This window comes from Perna viridis, chromosome 10 (assembly GCF_037379345.1).
Source record: "Perna viridis isolate PV_CMFRI_1.1 ecotype Kerala chromosome 10, ASM3737934v1, whole genome shotgun sequence".
Classification (NCBI taxonomy): domain Eukaryota; kingdom Metazoa; phylum Mollusca; class Bivalvia; order Mytilida; family Mytilidae; genus Perna; species Perna viridis.
The window spans coordinates 4,910,977-4,932,568 of record NC_142454.1 but is presented as its reverse complement, the minus strand read 5'-3'; the positions used below and the strand labels follow the sequence as shown (position 1 = coordinate 4,932,568).

At 34.1% G+C, this 21,592-nt stretch overlaps 1 protein-coding gene across 3 annotated transcripts; it reads left to right on the top strand.

The window, feature by feature from the left end:
- The first annotated feature begins 6 nt into the window (after nucleotides 1-6).
- On the top strand, nucleotides 7-20,695 carry LOC148604239 (polyunsaturated fatty acid 5-lipoxygenase-like). 3 transcript variants are annotated; one of them, XM_088547811.1, is made up of 16 exons: nucleotides 7-25; nucleotides 565-1,054; nucleotides 6,726-6,770; nucleotides 7,397-7,525; nucleotides 7,984-8,081; nucleotides 9,679-9,814; nucleotides 10,397-10,492; nucleotides 10,994-11,090; nucleotides 12,055-12,172; nucleotides 12,625-12,717; nucleotides 12,974-13,034; nucleotides 13,763-13,871; nucleotides 14,163-14,254; nucleotides 16,210-16,383; nucleotides 17,681-17,844; nucleotides 20,431-20,695. In XM_088547811.1, exons 2-16 carry the CDS (start codon nucleotides 596-598, stop codon nucleotides 20,543-20,545), a joined length of 1,986 nt encoding a protein of 661 aa, XP_088403937.1. In that variant the 5' UTR covers nucleotides 7-25; nucleotides 565-595; the 3' UTR covers nucleotides 20,546-20,695. The 3 variants fall into 3 exon arrangements, with proteins under 3 accessions (XP_088403937.1, XP_088403935.1, XP_088403936.1); XM_088547809.1 differs by lacking the exon at nucleotides 7-25 and adding an exon at nucleotides 109-216; XM_088547810.1 differs by lacking the exon at nucleotides 7-25 and adding an exon at nucleotides 171-309.
- The last annotated feature ends 897 nt before the right edge of the window (nucleotides 20,696-21,592 follow it).

Below are 21,592 nucleotides of genomic sequence, written 5' to 3'. Positions count from 1 at the left end.
GGAGTTATCACAAATAAGCGTACAGGTAAACTGTGTCTTTACTAGCTATAGTTTAAGCGCTAACCCCTAAGGTCACCGGTTACATATGACTTAAGCTATTATAAAGAACTACGTAACTGATTTCTGACGACTAAAGGAAATGTTTTTGATTGCGGTTTTATTTCACGGGAAATATTTATCGGAAACAAATTTTGATAAAAAAAACATTCGTTTTAAGTAAGATTTATCTAGTAATTTGAAGTTACACTTCAGCGGTTTTTACATACATATAGCTGGTCTACAAAACGCGTCAATCATCTGCATACATCAGTAAGTAGATTGTTGCCATTTACAATAAGTATTTCAATTTTTGTTTGTTTTGTTTTGTTTTTTGTTGCTCATTAATTACTTTAACATTGTATAACTCTTGTTGCATGCCATAAAACAGTGATAAAAAAAGAAATATGTATAAAGGAGTAATCAAGGGAACTAAGGTTCTAGTGGTAATCAAAATAATTGCTATTCCTCTAACGAACACCTTTTTTTCCCTTTTTGTAAACTAATATGTGTTACTTCATTTCACAGGCACACATATACTGGAAATTTACCTGTTTTAATGGCGAACTACCGGGTTGATGTTAAGACCGGAGATGTATTTGGAGCAGGGACCGATGCAAATGTCCGAATCATTTTACATGCAAAGGGTCTTCAGACTGAAAACTTCCTTTTGGACAAAGCTTGGAAAGATGACTTCGAGAGGAACTCACTTGACCAGTTCACAGTTGAATCAAAAACTAACCTCCCAGAGGTGGAGAGGATAGAGTTGTGGAGAGACGCCACAGGAATTTTTAGCAGTTGGTTTGTAGATTATATAGAGGTGACCAACTTGATGACAGGTATAACGTCCATGTTTCCGATCATGCGCTGGATCAGAGAAAACAAACGGTACTTCATCAACCATATTGACACCTGCCTGCCTCAGGATGAACCATTCAAAGACCTTAGAGCCATCGAACTGAAGTACATACAGCAAACATACCAACTTGCAGTAAAATTACCGGGGGGGCCCGCACAGGTTTGTTGAACTTTTTCTTTACATATTTAATAGTAAAAATCGAGGGATTGTACTTAAATATATAAGATAAACAATTATTTCTATAATATGGGCGGCATAGTATCAATTCTATGCAATGTATTTGTTCCCATTTAATAATGAAATCATTATGAAGTCAGAAAGAGATCAGAAAATACATGACTCAGAATATATGTTCAATGTTCCTTGACAAATCGACTGATTAATAATAAAGATCTAAGAGTCATTTACCTTTTTTTTTTTTTTAAAGATTTTAGTACTTTCTAAGTTTTTTGTTTCATTCTTAACGTTAGTGATCTCTAATGAAAGACATTTTTTTAATCATACATCTACAATTTAAACGGCATTCACACTTGTATTCCAAACACAAAATTCATTAACACATTTGTAAGTAAAACTACTCTATTTGCATAATTCGTTGAACAAGACACACTTAGATAAAACTGTCTATTTGCGACACATGAATGATTTCTATATGCCTCGGTAAATAAACTTCAAAATAAAACTAAAATTTATGCCGTGTATTGATGTAGTTATAAGTACTATATCTTCCTGTGTGTACTTGTCATGTGAAAATGTGGGGAAGAATCAGATAGAGAAAAGGTACAAAAATTAAAATTCACAAAAATGATAAAAATACATTTTCGACATTTTTGATCCACACTGAACACTTTGTGTCGGTAATTTCAAAAGAAGCATCCTAGCATCCATTAAAATGTATATATTTTTTTTATTTTTTTGCGTTTGCTGTGTTTTGTTTTTTTTTTTTTTTGTGTGTGTTTTTTGTTTTTGTTTCGTTTTTTTTGTGTTTTGTTTTGTTTGTTTTAATTTTGTTTTGTGTGATTATTGAGAAATACATCGCCAAAAAGAGCACAATTGTTGTTAAATATGTAATTAGGTGAAAGTTTACTTTTTGGATTAAAAACACAGATACTGTTAACTTAACGTAGCTTCAAACGACAAATTTGTGTGTAATAATAATAGCCGAACTGATTTGACAATCTAACACTGAAATAAATGGTAAAAAAAGTTTAAGGTCAAGTCTGAACCTGGTATTTGTTATGTTTTTGATTGTGTTTCTTTTCGTTTTTATTTTTGGTAGGGGGTATTAAAGTTATTACCATGAAGTCATTTTTGTATAAATAATTGACTAGTCAAAGGAGAGTTATTTTGAAAAACAATACAACATTTTTTATCCCGGTGTTTCCGAATCAATATAATTAAATTGTTGGCGTATTAAAATACCCTCTTACAGTGAAATGGGCCGACGAACTGCTGACGAATTGAAAAATAGAAAGGTCGGCTATCATTCACAAGTTGATGTTTTGAACCAGCTAAAACGAATATACAAAGAGTGCAGCACATCCAGAACGATATTTGGTGATGTACGGAACAAATCACAGTGTTCTGTTTACGTAATGCGTTTATAATAATGCATTTAAAACGGGAAGTTAATGAATTGGACGAAATATTCGTAATAGAATGCATAAAAATAGTACGTTTTTTAATGGGACAATATAAAAGAGTAATCAAGGGAACCAAGGTTATAGCGGTAATCAAAAGAATGTAATCCAGGGACAAAGACCAGACATAGAAAAAAGACATACACAACAAAGAACATAAAGTAACTAAAATCAAACATATAAAGTAACAAAAGTAAATGAGCAACTCGGACTCCACTAAATATTGGGAGCATGGACCAGGTGCACCGGTAGAGTAATCGTCATCTGCTTTTCTAGAAACACCCGCCGAGTTGCTCATAAAAAGTCAAATCCGGGGTAGACAAACGAGGAAACGAAAACTATGACCAATTGAATAAATCAGTTTTCATGGTGCTGATGGATACACCATAACGATCCACGAGTTCATGATGACGACTATAAAACTTATGTAGTGATGACTTCAATCTTGTAGCAACATAACCTTGTTCCAGAAGCCTATTTGTTAGAGTTCTAGCGCGATACAAAGAGTCGGCGTAGTTTCGGCAAGCTCTGGCATAACGTATGAGTTGTGATATGAACACTCCATATGCAGGAGCCGAAGAGATGTTGCCACAGATGAAAGGAAAGTTGACAATTCTGAATGAAAAGTCATCACGTTTGTAGTAAAGTTTGATCAATAGTTTTCCTTTACCATCGATTTCTAAGTGTAGGTCAAGATATGAGGCTGACTTCACAGTGTCTGTAGTATCCTTTATTTCAAGTTCTTTTGGGTAGATGCGATGTATCAAATTCCCGAAATTAGGATTGTTTAAAGATAGTACGTCATCTATATAGCGGAAACTGAGATTGAAGGATCTAGCCAAACGATATTCTTTCTTTCTGATCAGATCAGCTATAAAGTCAGCCTCATAAGAGTAAAGGAATAGGTCAGCAAGTAAAGGAGCACAATTTGTTCCCATTGGAATGCCGACCGTTTGTTGAAAAACACGTCCACCACACTGGACATATATGTTGTCGATTAAAAATTCCAGCATTTTGTAAACATCTTCCTCTGTATATTTGGAAGATGTATGAAGTATGAGGAATCTCTACCAAGAACTATATATTTGTATCTAGATGTACCATCTTTTTTGGAAAAACAACGATGTATAATGTTTTTAAGTCGGGATTTTAACTGAGTATGGGGAATAGAAGTATACAGTGTTGAAAAATCATAGGTTTTAATGCTATTATATTCAGATAATAGTCTTGAACTGATTGTCTCCAAAAGATCTTTCGAATTTTTCAGGATCCACATTGAATTAATACCACTACCGGAGTAACAAGTGTTGTGGTAGGACTGCAGACCCTCTTTGACAGATGAAAGAAGGAAATCGCAAGATTTAATTTTCTCCTGAATTATGAATAAGGGAAAAAGAATAGCAGGGTGGTTTTGAAACAATTGGTTATCTTTTATGCAGAATTGTCTTAATTGTTTGCTGTCATTCAACATTGTTATTTTTCACTTCTAAGAGCGATCGCTGCATTATGAACATTTCTCTATCTTAATCTTGTTAAATTATCGATTTCATTGATACTTTGGTTGCACTCTGACATAAATATCATGGTTACAACTCTACCATAAACGACCCTTCATGTATGATTTGTACATGTATATCAGTTTTTAAAATAGTTAGTATCATATCAAGACTTGAGACTTAATATCTGGCGTTTCCACTAAGTAAGGAATCACACTGTCCCGAATTTGAAAGAAGATGGATACACAATGAAGGAATTATTCAAATTTGATTGTTGAAACATCGACCCGTTTTTGAGGGTATCTTTATATATTGTATGACTGCTTCTTGAGTTTTTCAGACTCCGTCAGCAACTTTGTGAGTAGTGACAAAACTTTTGGCGTTTTCGTGTTGAATATGTGTGTTCACTTTCCCTTCGCAATGCCATCGTAATAGCATCTTTTAACATCATGCTATTTTCGTCTTCGCTTTTCGTGATCATCCGACATTTTGCAACACACAAACACATACAGACAGTACCGAGGAAACAAGAACATGCCCTATTGTCTTTTTATGGCAACATGGCTTCCAGAAGCTCTGACAAAGTCGTCGTGTAGACATCGTAATATAGTATGATGGCATCAAGATGGAATTACGGTGTCAAGGAATGCAGCTAAATTCGCTGTCTTGGTCGTTTCAAATATACCATTGTATCGTGGACATATAAACCGCCAGCCACAAAGCATCTTTATTAGTTATTTCGGAAAATGGCTTCTGAGCAGAGGTTTCGAAAGAAAAGGAGAAAAAATTCAATAGTAATATGCTCCTTCAACGTGGCACTCTTTGATAGTGTAACTAAGAAAAAAAGTGCAGCAGAATTGCTTCTTTTGATGTAGCTAAGAGAACAAAATGAGCAACTCTTACAAGCCAAGCACCTTCTTTTACGGGTAAAAACTGTCTTATTTCACCTTGCCATATCTTGATGTACCGAAATGATAAATATATATATATATATATTGCGTAAGAGTACGAGAGACAATACTCGTGAGAATTGACTAAAACTCTAGTAAGTTCCAATTAGCAATTGAATTTCCCACGGTCGGATAGAAAATTTTATACAGTACTTTCGTATTATCATTGTGCAATCAGTACGAAATCATCGTGTACCCATCGTGTGGCCTTCGTGTAGCCTTCGTTTGACCTCTGGGTGAAAATCGCAATATAAATCATGTCTGCTCTTTGTTTTTATGTGTAGGTTTGGTGCCATCGTATGACTTGTTGGACATCGTGTGACCTTCTTAAATATTGCAATTTGCTTAGGCAGTTGAGAGACTGCTAACGATTTCGGGGTTATAATTTGCACGAAATTGTAAATTTTATGTGGTCATCTCGTACCCATTCCGGGACAGTGTGACGCCTGCATAAACAAGGGCATTGCGTGTCTACTATACTTACTCGGGCATTTGAAAAAACAATGAATGATTGATTTCCTTGTTTCTCGAGATCCATTAAATCTTATACTCAAATATAAACACGTATTATATTGCTTTTAAAATATTTAAATTTTATGCATAGTTCATCTTTATATATATGAAAAATACGGTAATATGGTAAATCGGAGGAAACCTTGCTTTTTGAACTAACGAATTAGAACCCATTTGAATTTAAAAAAAAACATATATTTTATTTGATTTGAAGTTAATGATGTTCGTTATTGATATTTATGGATGGTCTTTTTCCTTTCTCAGTCTCAACAATACGTAAGGAATGTTCACAGTATTTTATTCGTTTTGTTAAAACTTATTTTCTCTAATATCATGAGATATCTTAGATAACCATAGTTAAAATGGGTGTTTACTTTAATTCTATACTTGCCTTCGATTATTTAAATGAAAATACATCTAGTTCGTTAGCCACTTCGTTATAGTATTTTAGCCTCTTTGTTGACCTAATAATAGCATTAACCATTGAGCACTTTTCAATCAGGCCCCCTTTTTATGACTTCTTTGGTGTAAATAATGTCAGTATGATAGTACATTCTAGATTGCTAAGGGCTAAACTAGCATATATTGTACCTATAAACATTACGCTTAAATCGTATTTAAATTTGTATCTCATTGTTCGTTTAAAAGTTTCAACTTTTGTTATAAATCAAACAAAATTTTAGAACAAAATCCAATTATCTGATTTCGCCATTCGGAACCCATTCCCAATTATCTGATCTCGCCATTCAGAACCCATTCCCAATTATCTGATCTCGCCATTCAGAACCCATTCCCAATACGAAATTCCCTTTCGTCATCCCCATTCCATATTTATATACCCTCATATACTACAGAATGACGAATGTAAATACTCGTACTCTATAACAGCCAATTAAAATATGATATTCATTATTGAAAGAATCAGGTAAATAAAGTATTATTATGAAATAAAAAAAGGGACTGTAATCATTGCAACTTATATGGAAACATTTGCAAATCGAAATGTAATTCATAGAATTCAACCTACACGTTGACATTCCGGTAAAACGGTTCTTGTAACCACGTTTTACAAGTATTTACTATCTATAACAGTAAAAACATTATGTGAAATATATAGTAATGTTTACATATGTACCATACGACAAGCACTGATATACGCGGTTTGGTTCCTTTAATGTTTTCGGTTTTGTCTGATACATGTAAATTGCTAGCTATATTATATATCTTGTAGGTGAAAGAACTTCCAGAAGACGAGAAATTTTCTTTCCAATACCAGGTACCATATGTATAATGATCTAGAAAGTCTTGATAGTTAGCTGTGGTGTTGTTCATAATGCTTTTAAAGTTGTATCTTTTTAAAATAAGCGTCGAAATGATTTTCTATTACAAAAACACCAGGCAGAAATAATATGCTCTAGCCATACTCAATTCAGACAAGACTCAATCAGTAGAGAGGAGTAAGGGGTATCCCTGACAGTAATTTAGTCTATCACTGTGATACATGTATCTACTGCTTTACATTTTTGTTTGACATCCGTGTGTACAGCGCAAAAATATATAGGAACTATTATGGCCACGATGGTTTGGTAAGTTATAAAACCTGGTTGAACTAACAATTTCACTTTGAAATGCCTGTAATTAGTCAGGAACATAGTACGTAATTTTCTTTTTTTGGATTCATTCGTGACTTTGCAAGTTCATTCATTATTAAAACCTTTCTTCCAATTTGTGTTTTTGAGTTCGGTAATTTTAAATTACCTGAATGTATACTTTTTTCATCATCTTTTTGACATGGACTATACCACGTCAATGAAAATTCGCAGGTTCAACCAAACATCATAAATAGCCTTACAAATAACAGAGCAATATTCACTGTAAGCAAACATCTTTCTTCTATTACAGTTTGACCTCAACTATAAGACAAAAACATTGGCAGATGCAAGTCAGGTTCAGGTTATGGCTAACGGTGTAGAATGGAAAAGTTTCGACGACGTCCAGAGTTGTTATGTGAAACCCTTTGAAATACCAAAGGTACGAGTATTGATATCGTTATTACATTCATCTCAATCGTTAAATATTTTTATTTGCTTCTGCTTGATAAAAGATGAAAATAAGCTTTAACACAAACTTGTGTTTACTTTTCGTAATTACAAGGACGGAACACCAGTTACGTGCTATATATGTAGATGCTCTGAAACATGAATGACTTAAAATTGTTCTGTGGGAGTTGATGCACTCGTATGTTTTTTTTTATAATAAGAATTCAAACATTTGTTATTGTATATGGTAACAGTTTTACAAATTAGTGACACCAAGCTTTGATATTTGAATCTTTGAATCGTATATATTTTCCTGACCACGGTTTATACCAAAAACTTTCCAATTAGACGCAATTTCGTTTATGCTGTAATTATTTTTTCCATGTTGTTCATTTTTCAAGAAAAAAAATAATGTTTTTTTTTCTTTTATTGTTATAAAAACAATTACAGGGAGCCTCAAATTTTAATGATGACGCAATATTTGGAAGACAGAGATTAGCAGGTTTAAATGCCTTGGAAATAAAACTCTGCTCTGAAATTCCAAAGAAGTACGTTCAATTAATTTTAAATGCTTACAATTAATAACATACAATGTACCAAAATCTCAATATTCTAACAGTTTATAAATTGCAATGCATAAAATGAAAAGTTGCAATAACATATTGTATCTAATTATCCGGAACCTAATTCTTTCATTAACTATAACAAACCAAACAATGAAAGTCTGCAAACTAGATGCACCATTTATCATTAAAAATAAATGACACCCTTCACAACATTAATAAAAGTAATTATCGTCTAGAGAAAGTATATGAATACTAACACCAAAGATATATGCATTTACTTCAAACGTATTGTATTATATTAATAATGATAAAGTACTCGTATGAAGGTACTCTTGCATAACGAATGTATTCAATTCATTATATTAGGTAACAACAAAACACACACACACACACACACACACATATAAAAAAACAAACAAAAAAACAAAGCAAAACAAAAATAAAACAAAACTAAATGAAAAACAAAAACTAACAACATTTTAATCAATCACAATATTTTATCGCCTTGTAGATATTAGGGTTAAATAGAGAAAATATCATTTTTTTTTTGGCATTTTACATCACAGAGCAACAAACAATACATCTGAGACAATTTCTGGACCATCTACGGACGGATCAAATTTATTATTCTGAGTCTGAGTTTGCAAAATCAAATAACGGGTTTTAGGCTGCTGCTGCTGACCAGAAATACTATTGTTATGACGATCGGGTAGTTTTTGGGTCGTTTGAGCGCTAGCGCAATCATAAAAGACGTGCATCGCGGTCGGGACGATATTAAAAAAAAAAACAGACTGTAATTGGTATTCTGTACTTTTTTCCTTTGATCTTCTTAACAGATATTTTTCTATCTCTCGAATATGACATATTCGAATGTATTCATCAAAATATTGGGAATGATTGTAAGGTCACCAGACCTTTAGAGTTTTGAATAAAAAACATCGCGTACCCATAGTTCGTAGTTGTACTACAAGATTTTTTTGCGGCGTACATTAAATGATCAAAAATGCGATCATTAGATTACCGAAAAACAGAAAAATAGTTATTTCCGATTGTGATACAAACAATATCAAAATCGAAGGTAACTATTATTTCATATGATAGACGAGTCTTCAGTCTTCATATTGTTATTCTTACCACATCAAAATGATAAAAGACGTCAGCGGGCGTCATCACATTTCAAATCATGCCTACTGTCTGCGCACGCTCATTTTTAGAGTAACCGTGGCATTCAAATTTGACGGACGGAATTAACATTGCAGATTGTCTTTGATTCCGTTTCGGAACAATTTTAAAAACAATGGATTAACACATGCTTTTGGTTTAATTACAGACATTATCTTTTAAAGAAGTTACAATTAGAAAAAAATATCAATATTTACAAATTCATTATTGTATCGTTTCTTTTGTTTACTAATGTAATTGTAAAACAACTATCTTGACCAATACAATGCAAATATTTTCAACTTCATTGTGCATACTGCATACCCCTAAAAACTAAATGTACCTATGCCAGAATTTTAAACTACAATTATACATGATATGGTTTTCAAGGTCTTTTAAATTAGAAACATAATTAAAGGTTTGGTGTTACTGAAGCAATGGTTCACACTTTGTTGGAAGGAAAGACACTCGAACAAGCTATTGATATGAAAAAGTTATTTATAGTTGATTTTGATATCCTTGAAGGCGCACCGACTAAAGCATCAAACTTCAGCGTAAGTACGATGCAATAATCTGCACAATAATAAATGAGTGCTTATAACTTGTGGTGTATAGGAGAAAGACTGTCCATTTTTATAAGTACGAAGATTATCTTGTTATTTTTCTCCTGACTTGTAAGTTACTGTGTGTAAATTTATGCGCTGATTTTGTTTTTTTTTTTATCCCTCGTAAATGTTAAGATATTCTGATCTTAGTCTTCAGATCGATGTTCAAAATTATATCGCTGGTATTATTTCATATATAGGTGTACTATATGTCTGAATAGAAAGATCTACTATATAACTGAATAGAAAGTTATTTTGTATCTTTACGTTGATTATGTATGTCCTAATTCATGTCTGTTGAAATAATTTTCCTTACAGTTCAAACTAAAGCAATTGTGAGCGCTTTTAGCTCGATGGATTGCAACAATTTGACACGACTTGAAACAAAAATAACGCCTGCATATTTTGTACATATATGTTTCAAAAATAAAGATGGTTTTAATGATAATTGACCGATGAGTCCTTAGTTTTCCCTTTCTACATACTGTCATATGTTTAGTTTTGTAATGCATACATGTTTCTGGACTATAGGTTCCCGCTCCTGTTGCTCTGTTCTACTTCAATGATGATCAGCAATTAATGCCATTGGCTATACAGTTATTTCAAGAGAAAGGACCTAGAAATCCAGTGAGTATACTCTCATTGAAAATAGAACAGTTTTGAAGACTTCCTTATGTAAATGCGTTATTTAATTTTATATATTATGTTACATGATGATTTTTCAGATAGAACTGTTTACGTTCACGGTCTGTTTTTACACTATTAATCCTGTTTTTATCATTTTGAGGTTTCATTTTTGAAAAAAAACAAAAGCAATCAATCTTAAAATAAACGTTTTTTTTTCCGTTTGTACGGCGTCTTAATCATATACATGTATACATGTGACTGTAATAGACAATTAAAATGGCATACAAATGTAAAAATCAAAACGATCAAAGAATGCGAAGAACAAATATAAACCAAATCTATGCAAAATATCTAAGAAAAAATCTTTCAAAACCTTTAAATTGAATTTCGTCTTATAGAAATTGATATCTTCAATGAAGATATATTTCGTTTCTACTTAAGAGAAGATGAATTATTGGACAAAATAAATTAATATTATTCTTAATAACCTCTACTTTTAAGGTGTTCCTGCCAACGGATCCAAAGTATACATGGATGTTAGCCAAAATGTGGTTCAATTTGGCTGATGCTCACTACCACCAATCGTTGGCTCATTTATGTAAGTGTGGTTCAATTTGGCTGATGCTTACTACCACCAATCTTTTTTGCTCATTTATGTAAGTGTTGTTCATCTTAGCTGACGCTCACTACCACCAATCTATGGCACATTTATGTAAGTATGGTTCAATTTGGCTGAAGCTTACTACCACCAATTTCTTGCTCATTTATGCAGGTGTTGTTCTACTTAGATGATGCTCACTACGTCAATCTCTGTCAATCACTGACTAATTTATGTAGGTGTTGTTCAAGTTTGCTGACGATCACTACCGGCAATTTATGGCTCATTTATGTAAGTATGGTTCAATTTGGCTGAAGCTTACTACCACCAATTTCTTGCTCATTTATGCAGGTGTTGTTCTACTTAGATGATGCTCACTACCACCAATCTCTGTCAATCACTGACTAATTTATGTAGGTGTTGTTCAAGTTAGCTGACGATCACTACCGCCAATTTATGGCTCATTTATGTAAGTGTGGTTCAGTTTTGCTGCTGCTCACTACCACCAATTTCTTGCTCATTTAAGTAAATTCAGATGCATTTTTTAAATGCACGAATGTTATAGCTACATCGAAAGCCTATTGGAGATCATGGATCAGGAGACATGTGTGAACTGCTTAGTTCACCAACATTTTTTTCATTTTTATTCATTTATTTTTATGGCGGCGCTCATCCTGTTCATTTCTGTTTGTCTTTGCCTACGATTTGTTTTCTAAATTGTACACAATCAGATATCGTTTGATGCTTCCTTTATGCAATAATTTGTTTGTTTTATGTTTTTATGGTTTTATGGTTTTTTATTTTCTTTTTTTTAAGTTTTTTTGTTGTTTTATTTTGCTTTTTGGCAAGATTTCTGCTCATATTATGATTTATCTTCATTTTATTATTATTCGTTACACTATTTATCCGTTTGATACCGCACAGGTATGAAGGTCCTCTTTTAAAATGTGTTATGTATTTTCAGTGTTCACACATCTGATGATGGAAGGAATCGCTGTGACCAGTAAGAGGCAGTTAGCACCTTCCCATCCCTTATTGAAACTTTTAAATCCACATTTCCTATATCTTATGTCAATTAATTAGTAAGTTGTACCCATTTTTTTCTATTTACGTTGAAATTCATACTTTTAGTTAAGTACGAGTGACATTTTCCAGACCAAACTTGCATTATATTTTTGGAGGATTTTCTCGTGTAATAACGACTTGACACTTCACACATATACACATATACACGTAGTTTAGTTGTCTAACCTTAAATAAATGTACGTTTAACTCATTCGACAAATTTTCAAGCAATGACAGTTCACAGATGACTTTGTATATTATTTATTTGATGACAAACTTGAATTTATAATTTCAGAGATCATTTCAAATATTAATTTGATCTCATGCTATAGTTGATTTTTTTTCTTTTTTTTTTTGCACTTTTGAAGAAACATCCAATAATTATATTCCATGTCATGCATTTATTACCATACAATATATACTGCACTTCTGTCGTAGCTGTGTCTGCAAAATATATTATGTTTTACAGTTTGGCATTAGGAACATTAGTCAACAAAGATGGATTCATCGACAAATATTCTAATGGCGGAATCAACACCTTGTTTTTCTTGGTGAAAAAGAGGTACAAAATGTGTTAAGTGCGTAACAACATTTTGGCTTAGATTTCCATACTAGTTGAAAGATATCGTGTTTCGTTTTATACAATATCAAAATATATGACCTTGCTTAAAATTAAACATGTAAGATGCTCGGAAAAAAGAAATAAGGCTTGAAACGGCATCAACACTAATGCTAATAATGACTTTTGTACCCCCCAAAAACCCTGTAATAGTGTTTGTCGTTCCTAAAGTGTTTCTAAATTGTGTCATTTTTTTCAGTTTAGACTCATGGAGACTTGACGTTCAAGGAACATTACCACAAAACCTTAAAAGTCGCGGGGTAAGTATACACTACTACATGTTTGTATTTCGTTAACAATACAGTATTTTACCTCTTTGCGTAAACGCATGAATTGAGTGATAATGCTATGTAGTATACTAAGAGTAATCAAGGGAACCAAGGCTATAGCAGTAATCAAACAACGTAATCCAGGGAAAAAGATCAGACATGGAAAACAGACATACACAACAAAGAACATAAAGTAACTAAAATCATACATACAAAGTAACAAAAGCAAATGAGCTTCTCGAATTGGGAGCATGGACCATGTGCACCGGTAGGGTAAGCATCCTCTGCTTTTCTAGAAACACCCGACGAGTTGCTCAAGAAAAAGTCAAGTCCATGGTAGATGAACGAGGAGAGGAAAACTATGAAACGTTGAACAAATCGGTTTTCATGGCGCAGATTGATACGTCGTAACGATCCATGAGTTCATGATGACGACCATAAAACTTCTGTAGTGATGACTTCAGCCTTGTAGCAACATAACCCTGTTCCAGAAGCCTATTTGTTAGAATTCTGGCGCGATACAAAAAGTCTGCGTAGTTTCGCCATGCTCTGGCATAACGTAGGAGTTGTGATAGGAACAATACATATGCAGGTGCTGAAAGGGATATTGCCACAGATTAAAGGAAAATTGACAATTCTAAATGAAAAGTCGTTAAGTTTGGTCAATAGTTTTCCTTTACCAGCGATTTCTAACTTAGTTATTAAAATTCATTCCATAGGTGTTTGAGCAGTCAGTGCTGACAGGAGCATACCATGTCAGAGATGACGGCATGTTACTCTACAGTGCAATCAAGTCTTATGTAGAGGAGTACGTACAACACTACTATGGTGAGTATCCCAATGATACCAATACCGAGGTAGGTTGGTCTCCAATGGTTTATCTCAGTGATCCCAATTACCTTCATAAACTAACAAATGCAGTAACGGCTAAATATAAATGACAATGACAGATAATGCTACATAAGGAAGCACATACATTGCAGTAATGTAATACAATGAGCATGAGACGAATAAAAGGTACCTGGTGTATGTATCTTGAGTTTTCTTCTTTACTAAAAGTCTATTTGAAACATCCCAAAAATGAAACAATTTATATATTTTTGGTGCATTTTTTTAAAGCAATTGAAGGTTCCCTGACAGCAGATCATGAATTACAGGCCTGGGGGAAAGAACTCGTAATGCCGCGAATCGATGGTGGAGTTGGGCTGCTGGTCTGTATTTAGATCCTTATACTTTTCTTGAATTGAGATTTTTATAAAGTACCGGTCACACATCTACATGTACGATAATAAAAAACCAGATTTCGTGTGTTTCTTTCCCATACTACTATGCTACGAAATTAAAAACATAGGGCCAAACCAAATTAATTCTTTGTTTGACGTCAAATTTATTTTGGCATGTAGGATGATATGAGGCAAGCAAGCATGAAAACAGTCCTTGGAAAATGTTGAAATGACCTTAGTCCACTGCAGGTACGAGATCACAACTAAATTCCCCTGATTTCCCTTTTTAATGCGTGTTTCTTCCTGATTTTTTTCTTTGCTGTCCTGAACTTTATTGTTTAGTATTTCCTGCTGAAATGTAGGGCAAGGATCAAATTTACAAGTTTTAATTTCAATCTGTAATTTTTTGTGAAAGTTAAGATTTGGTCCTTTGGAAGAAGGTTAAAATTTAGGACATTTGGCAGTGGTCACTTTTCAAGTCTACGGGGTCTCCGACGCATAGGTGCTAAAATAGTAAAAATGATGATGGATTTTTCTGACACTCATATAGAAATCTGCATTTATACATGTTTCTATATTGGTGAAGTTTTATGGAGTTTAAAGTAATGGAATTTTGTTAATATGTCTAAATGGGTCGGCTGTTGCAATGCACTGCAAAACTTATTATGGTCTCGTTCCTGCACATCCATTTTCAGTTATTACTGGAATCAAGTGATGGTTCCTTTTAATGAATTTCTAATATTCAAAAGATGTTTATGACCATTAAAGACTGTTTTCCTGTATGATCTGCTGACTGTTTCTTTATCATGAATCCTAAATTTCATTCAAATTTAAAGGGTGGAAATTCAAGGTTATGGAGTAAATTTGTATGTATGTATAGCACCACATGTGTATTTTGTATGCTTTTGTTTAATACATTTATATTTGTATAAATGTAGGTTGTGTGATGTAGGAAGTTTAATTTAGAATGCTTAACAAAACCGACTTTTGATCTCACACCTTTCAATTCTTTCAATTTCAGCACTTTGTATTTTAAATGTCATATTAGAATGTATACCTGTAAATCATAGACAATATATTTCACGTATTTAAATGGCGTTTGAGTTTTTAAATTTTAAGTGATTTTTTTCTGAGTAAACAAACTATACTAAATTATGTTCAGATGACACGTTTATAGCATACTTATCAAGAATTCACTAACCTTGTTTTTTTTCTAATTTTACTGTGACACTAGGGTTTTATTCATTTTGATGCCCAATGATCGTAATAAAAAGAAAATATGAATGCTGCATCATGTTTTTATCGGCTGATCTGGGTATTAAGAACGAGGCGAAATCAATTTTAAATCGCTTAGATTAACATAATTTTGGCGCCAATTAACAATTACGGAAAAAATGAAATTCCGGATTTCGACCGCAATGTCAGGAATTTGTTTGTTTCCTTTCGTTTTCTCAGAAAATCGTGCAATTTCAATGCGCACGTTGACGTCAAACACTGAATTCATTTGTTTTGGCCCAGCCCATAAAAGTTAGCGGTAGGAACCATAAAACAATGGTATAGGATGCAAGCGCGTTGTAATTGTAACAAAAATAGTTGTATCTGTATGCCTTGTGCGGCAGTCGGTATATATAGTTATCTTCGCCATAGAAAAAAAGAACGGATGTTGCGAAACGTAACAAATGCAGAAGCTTATAATCTAAATAAAAATAACAAATACTTTCAGAGATCACCAAAAATTCTTTGATAAATATAAACACACCGTTTGGTAAGCTCTGAAAAGCCATGACAACAAAGTTATATTTAATCCACGGTAACTGAACGATGACAATTCTGACGAATTGACGAATATCAAGTATTGCATGGAGTACGTAGTTTGGTTAACAGAAACAAATAAATATATTGACTTCCTGCGGATTATTTTTATACATTCACTTTTATTTAAGGGAGTTCCAAACAACGGATTCTTTGAAACAATTGACCAGTTAGTTGTTACAATAACTGCAGTTATATACACATGTAGTGTTGGTCATGCTACTGCAAACTTCCAGCAGTATGATGAATATGGAGCGCCCTTTAATTACCCTTACTTGCTTAAAGGCACTCCTCCAACAAGTAAGGTACGTTTTTTATGTAAGTATCAGAAACTATCCAAGAGACTGAGGTTTTGACTTTGAATGCTCATCGTGGTCACAGAAAAGGCTATCTTACATGCTGGGGTTATTAACTATTTCCCAAGACCAGTCAATAATTCATTATAATGATGAATCCATTAGGTGAACTCTATTGATGTTTTCCTTGGAGAGTCAACAATTCAACATACTATCAAAATTTAATGATATCTCATGCATCGATCTAAATGCGTTCATATTTCTACCATAATGATTATAGGTTGAAATAATTTCCACGATAGGAAGTACATTTAGATATCTTACGACTTAAACAGAAAATGCGTTTTTAGGCAATAATTAGAGATGTGTCGTTGTTTCGTTTGTATAGAGAAGATGCCACACACTATGAAAATGTATATAACAAATGCTCATTTGTAAACAGCACTCATGCATTTGGTTAATTTCAAATAAATTAATTTGTTTGTTTATTTCTCATCTGGGCACGAAAGGTTATACTAACTTCATAATGGAGACGGCATTAATGTCGACCGCACCCAATTCGCAATCCAAATAATTCCAAACTAAATGTGGATTTCATTTAAGGAACAAATCTCAATTTTGACTTGAATCGATTAGAAGTTACAAGAATTGCTTTTAATTTCTGACCAAGACTTTGGGACAAGGAACTCATGTTAATTACAGCTGAACTGAATAAAGACAATATATAATTCAATATCAATGGCATTACAAACATAACACATATTAAATACACAGTACATGAAATGACAAACAATGAAAATGCTATATACACAATATGAATAACAAACTGAAATGGCAACCTAAAATTTAGAGTATCATGAAATAGACATAAGAAACTATCGAAATTTACAAGTAAACATATTCTTTATATGGTTGGGTGGGTGGGAACTTGAAAAATCAAACTAAATTATTAGTGTCGTCAGAACATCCGGGCAATACGAGAATCCAAAAGCAAGCACAGTAACACAGACCGGGACAGTGCCTTTATTACCACCTTAAAACTTTCCTGTAAACCAATTCGCGACTTATGAAGCGTAAAAATACAGCTACATGTACATATAGTCTGAAAATACACTATGATTGTCTTGTAATTGTTCCATTTTTGCGTTATTAAGAAAATGGGTTCCTGTATAGACATTGAAGATTTTTTGTAACTATATCTACCTTTAACTTTAAAGGCAACGGCACATTATGGGAACATTTCTTTAAATCTTCTTTAGTTCTATTATACAAACCCCTCACTCCAGCAATTACTTTCATTTTCAAGGCTGCCCTTACAGAAAACGATATCTTGGGGTGTATTGGAAACAGAGTTGATTTATTAAACATAATGACTGTAACCGCTGTCCTAAGTGAGAAAGGAACTCAGAGTCTTGGAGACTTTGAAAAGCAATGGATTGTTGATCCACCGGCCCTGAAAATAGTAGAAAAGTAAGTAAATCAGTATAATGAAATTGTTATGTTTGGTTTGTATAGTTTAACTTCTACTATTAAACTTTTGTAGAAGAGTTAGGGAAGTGTAATTTCTTTAGTGTCATTCTTGGTTCGAAGAGTTGAGGATATATGTATGGACCAGTACTGTACTATGTAGAATATTCCAAATTTCCTCTGACCCTGTAATCCTCCTCTTTTATTTGGTTATTGATTTGTCGGGTTGGAGTCAGAAAGATGTGCGATACAAAAAGTTGGAATTTCAGCGGTACCGTATCACCCTTCAACCGCTTCTAACGACTTTCGAGTTAAAATCGTGCACGTTACACCTACCTAGTTCGATTCAGGAATCGTTCTCCTGTATGCTGATACCATTTGTGCTACAAAAATTAGATTTTTATTGCAATTTTGATCATTTTTTACGAGAGACACTGCTTTGTTGACATTTTGAATCGTATTTCATGTGAAGTGGCGCGAGACTGGCGGAGCTTGTTACTTTTCGTTCGGAACGGAGCAGACACGATTTTGAAAACTGGAATCTAACAGACAAATTTATAATTCCGGTGAAAAATTACGTGTCTACTACCTGTCCGTTCCAAAAGTAACAAGCTCCGCCAGTCTCGTCTCACATATATTACGATTCAAAATGTCAACAAAGCAGTGTCTCTCGTAAAAAATGGTCAAAACTTCAATAAAAAAATGTAATTTTTGTAGCAAATATGGTATCAGCATGCAGGAAAATGATTCTGGAATCGAACTATACTCGGCGTCACATATATAAGATACTGTTACAATTTGAATAAAAATATTTTCTACGACTTTAGTGACAGCTACCGTTGTTTAAATTGTCTTAAATGACTTGCTCATTCGTTTAGCCAAACGGCTTCTCCCTAAACATTGAATCGTTAAATTCCGGTGAGATTTTAATTCTATGCTATGAGATGTTGTTTACGTTTAAATGGTTTGTCCAAAAACCAAAGAACTCAGAATGCATTTCGGCGCTAATTCAGATATCTCGGATTTATTCTACGCGGACATCGTACAACACCGAGAAGTTGATCAACCAGACATTTGTCACCGGAGTTCGACGGGAACTTACAAAGTTCGTTTGTAAGCAAATCGTCCCGTAGAAACCAACATGGCGGATATTAGTATAAGATTTTCCCGAAAGGATTTGTTACGCACGATTTCAGCCAATAAACGACTCGTTGGAACTATCACATCATGCATACATGCGAACTATCTTCAGATTAAATAAAAGAGAGACAACTCTAGCGGTAAGTCTCAGCAGTTTGAAAAATAGAGCTTCAAATCGAAAATGTGCTGTATGTGACGTCGAGTATAGGTAGAAGTGACGTGCATGATTTTAACTTGAATGTCGTTAGAAGCGGTTGTTGGGCGATACTCCGCGGTACCGCTGTATCTCCAACTTTTTGTATGGCACATCGTTCTGACCCCAACCCGACATTTCAATATCCAAATGAAAAGAGGAGGGTTGCAGGGTCAGAGGAAATTCCAAATATATGTAGAAATGAATGGATTATGAACAATTAATGTAATGGTGCAACAATTGTGGAATAGAATATCTGGAATGCACCTATATGCATACAGCTTCATTAAAAAAGGGTGCAATCATTTTAAACATAAACATCGGCACACGAAGGGCATACACTTGTAGCCAAGTTGATTACTTTTAGTGGTACCGAGCATTGTATGCGAGGCTAATGGTATACGTCAAGCAAACGAAATGTTTGTTTGTTTGTTGGGGTTTAACGCCCGAGCAGCACTATTTCAGCTATATTCAGGCGATGAACATGAAGTGGATGATAAAATGAACATGAAATGATGATGAAATGAAAAATGGGATGCGACACAAGGATAATGGGGTCGACAAATTTTGATTGCCACTGGAAATAGGGGGAGGTGGATAGGATCGGGCAATTTAGCCTCCTGTGGCGGAGCCCTATGGTTCCTACTCCGGGAGAATACCACAGCAGGGTTCTTTAACGTGCGAGGAACGTGGCATTTTTCCCAACACGGTGCACCACTATGGTTTGCGGTCAGGTTTTCTGTATTATAGCCTGACAACCCCAGCATGTAACACACCAGGGGTACCCCATTCCACCACCTGGGGCACGCAACCCAGTTGCTCTGTGGGCACGGCGCCCTAGCCCCCGGCTAGGGTTCAGAGCACTTTTAGTCGCCTTTTACGACAAGCTTAGCGCTGCTGCAGGCCTATTTTTTTAACACCCGGACCTGCACGGGCCCAAACGAAATGAGTCAGGGCAGTGATTTCAAAGTGAAAGTAGCCTTTAAATTGATTTAAAATCAAAATATGCACTTCATAAACAAAGACAAATAACAGTATCTTCGTGATACTTAATGAACATCCGTTTTTCGTATCCTATCTCGCCTCTTTCAACTATCGTCCCCTTTTCAATGACTTTACAAACGCAAGGAAAAGGTATAAGTGCGATTCCCGGTCAGAGGCTGTGTCTAACTTATAATCTTAGTAGATTATTACAACAATGATCAGTATGTTTGTCTTGATATCATTTTTTTTAAGTGTTCGAAATGATTTTTCAGGTTTCGGGAAAAACTTCGTGGTATTGGAAGGACAATAGACGAAAGAAACAAAGGGCGAAAATTCCCTTATGACTATCTTCATCCAGGTGCCATCCCAAATGCAATCAGTATCTAACATTTAACAACGGATAATACGCTTATGATACTGTAATTGTTTTTAAACATTTTTTTTTATAATTTTGTCTCACATTTTGATTATCCATACATAAATGCTATCATGAAAGTTGTGATATAAATATATGATAATAAATATATCAAGACTTAACATATTCGCTTTCGGTGGTTTATGTTGAAAACAAAATTGTGCAAAATGTAAAAAACATGGATTCATTTTTCTCCTGTGTAATGCCTTTACAGAAAACATATGATTTTTTTTCTGAAAATTTAGATTCATTAGTCATGAAACCAATCTAAATACGTAATACCAACCTGCAAAGGCAAGATTTTTAGTCCACCTTCGCTCCCTTAAACCCCTGACATAACTCATTCATATTTAGCGGGTATCGTCCAGCCAATTCCGATTGGTTACTTCTCCGGGTAAGAAGCACCAATCGATTTAACATATAATATCAGTAGAATGGTAAACAATAACACGAGATAATGGACGATCCAATATAGTAACTGGCAGTTGTATGATGTCACAAATGATTCAATATGAGCAAAAATTATAACTGTAGATTTTGTTTAGAGTCTTTACCGAAAAAAAATATGTGTAGCCATTTTGTAAGTTATATCGAAGACTTTCAATTACGAGTGATTTGTTTAGATGTTGGATTCGGAATACATTTAGGCAACGCACTAGATGGCGCTGGACGATACCCGCTAATTATAAAATAGATATCGATAAACTGATCAGTATCGTGTTATTTAGACTGCCCACAGGACAGCGGTATTGACTAAGCCCGTGATGATGACCAAGCCGTAGGCGAGGTCATTATCGCTGTCGCAGTCAATACCACTGTCTTACGGGCAGTCTAAATATCACGATATTGACCAGTTTATCAAAAACTATTATGTTTATTTCATGAAGGAACTATATCCTCGATTTTTTTTCGGATTGATTGATTGATTGATTGTTGGACTCTAACGCCCGAGCAGCAATATTTCAGCTATATTCAGGCGATGAACATGAAATGGATGATAAAATGAACATGAAATGATG

Excerpts from the sequence above, each read along its gene's own strand:
- LOC148604239 (XM_088547809.1), top strand. The coding sequence starts at position 140 with ATGTTTTTGATTGCGGTTTTATTTCACGGGAAATATTTATCGGAAACA. Across the intron at positions 12,173-12,624 it reads TATCTTATGTCAATTAATTA|TTTGGCATTAGGAACATTAG; the intron begins GTAAGTTGTACC and ends TATGTTTTACAG. Across the intron at positions 14,255-16,209 it reads ATGGTGGAGTTGGGCTGCTG|GGAGTTCCAAACAACGGATT; the intron begins GTCTGTATTTAG and ends CTTTTATTTAAG.